This window comes from Echinops telfairi, unplaced genomic scaffold (genome assembly GCF_000313985.2).
Source record: "Echinops telfairi isolate 266 unplaced genomic scaffold, ASM31398v2 ScPeMD7_7469;HRSCAF=8507_1, whole genome shotgun sequence".
Classification (NCBI taxonomy): domain Eukaryota; kingdom Metazoa; phylum Chordata; class Mammalia; order Afrosoricida; family Tenrecidae; genus Echinops; species Echinops telfairi.
In genome coordinates this window covers 862793-864359 of record NW_022111373.1, presented here as the reverse complement: position 1 = coordinate 864359, position 1567 = coordinate 862793, and the positions used below count along the sequence as shown (strand labels likewise).

Below are 1567 nucleotides of genomic sequence, written 5' to 3'. Positions count from 1 at the left end.
ACCTCCAATTCCACCAAATCCTTTCACAAATTGGGATCCTTCTTGTGACTTATCTGTGACAATTTCCAATGTAGCTCCAAATTTTTTGTAGTTGTTGGCAAACCATTCCAGTAGGGGCATGCTTTCAATCAGCTCATGTTCCTGTCCTGTCTACAGAGGGTGTCCACAAAACATAGACAATGGAACAAGGAGAAATTAAGACCAATCTCTTCTAAGTCACTTCCCACTCCAGCCACGGTCCTCATTCTCAGTGTGTGTGCGTACACTTAAAAATCGGTTTATTCTGATTTCAAGCAATACTCCTCTTAAAGCTCTAGCCTCAGTTATGAAATGCCAGCACATACTGAGCAGATTTTCAGCTTCAGATTTGTTGTTGACTCTGGAGGTCAGACTGTAGCAGCACTTACTCAACAGCCTGACCCTCCAACTCAGGTCTTGAGGAACCTAGAGGGGATCTCCACCTGCCAGGGAACCCTTTTAAGCGTGGATGACGCCTTCAGATCAAACCTGGAGCAGCCAGGTTTTTAGCTATTAGTGGAAGAGATTTCAGAAAAGGAGGTGCCTTCCTCTTCATTATTTAAAGGATGAGGTTTGCTTAACCACTTTAAAAAAAAAAAAAAAAAAAAGGGACTGCAGTAACCATGAAGCCCCGATTTATTACCAGTGACCCCCAACAAGTATGCTGTTTAGCCTACGCTGCTAGAACTCAAAACATGTAGATTTAGGATCACCTGAATGTAGCCCCAAACAAGAAAAAAATCACATACCTCTTTATCTGTGAAATGAGATTTATCCTTCTCTTGTTCTGGAGTTAGATAGAGAATTTTCTCCTCTGGTATTGGGATGGGGAGACAGGGAGAAAAGAAATCATGTTAACTTGGTTCTCACATAATCACAGATTAGCTTAGGGAGAAGGCTCATGAACTCATTCTATAAGCCTTCTTTCATAAACATGTTGGTCAGCACGCATGGAGGTACTCGGCTCCACTCTCAAGAAAACATCAAAGTCATCAATACTATCCTGGTCTTCAAGAAATGTAACTATCTCAGGCATTCATTCCTCAAGTATTTGAAAATGACACCATGTGTGGTAAAGCAGAGGGTCAGTGCACAGGCGGGAGACCCTTCAAAAGATGAAGGATGCAACAATGGGCTCAAACACTACAAAAACCAGGAAGAGGGCGCAGGACAGGCCAAGGTGTCCTTCTGTTGTGTCAGGCTGCCTTGAGTTGGAGCCTACTCCACAACAACTGACAAATCTACAGACTACTGGGGGATGATGGGTGGGCTCTACCTTCTGATTGGTCACGAAATCTGCCACCCACTCCCTTGGGCCCCTTCTCTACCCTAGGCTTTCCTGAATGTACAAGTCAGTGACAAATAACAACCCTATTTTCTCATTCTCATACCTTCGGTGCCTTGGCAATGAAGAACATATCTCATTATATCCAGATTTTCATAGACTATTAGAATCTCTACAGCTCCCATTTCCAAAGCCTTTAGTGTATCTTCAACTCCAAAACAGTACTTGCCCGTGTCCTGGCTGATTTCATCAAAGTATCGTCCT

General features: G+C 43.3%; 1 protein-coding gene across 1 annotated transcript in view; it reads right to left on the bottom strand.

Moving 5' to 3' along the window:
* ETF1 (eukaryotic translation termination factor 1) overlaps positions 1–1567 on the bottom strand; it is a 25300-nt gene that overhangs the window by 812 nt on the left and 22921 nt on the right. Inside the window, exons 7-9 of the mRNA XM_004697018.2 lie at positions 1410–1565; positions 768–832; positions 3–150 (exon numbers count right to left, since the gene is read on the bottom strand). Of these exons, the coding sequence (XP_004697075.1) occupies positions 3–150; positions 768–832; positions 1410–1565 (369 nt within the window). The remainder of the gene's footprint in view (positions 1–2; positions 151–767; positions 833–1409; positions 1566–1567) is intronic.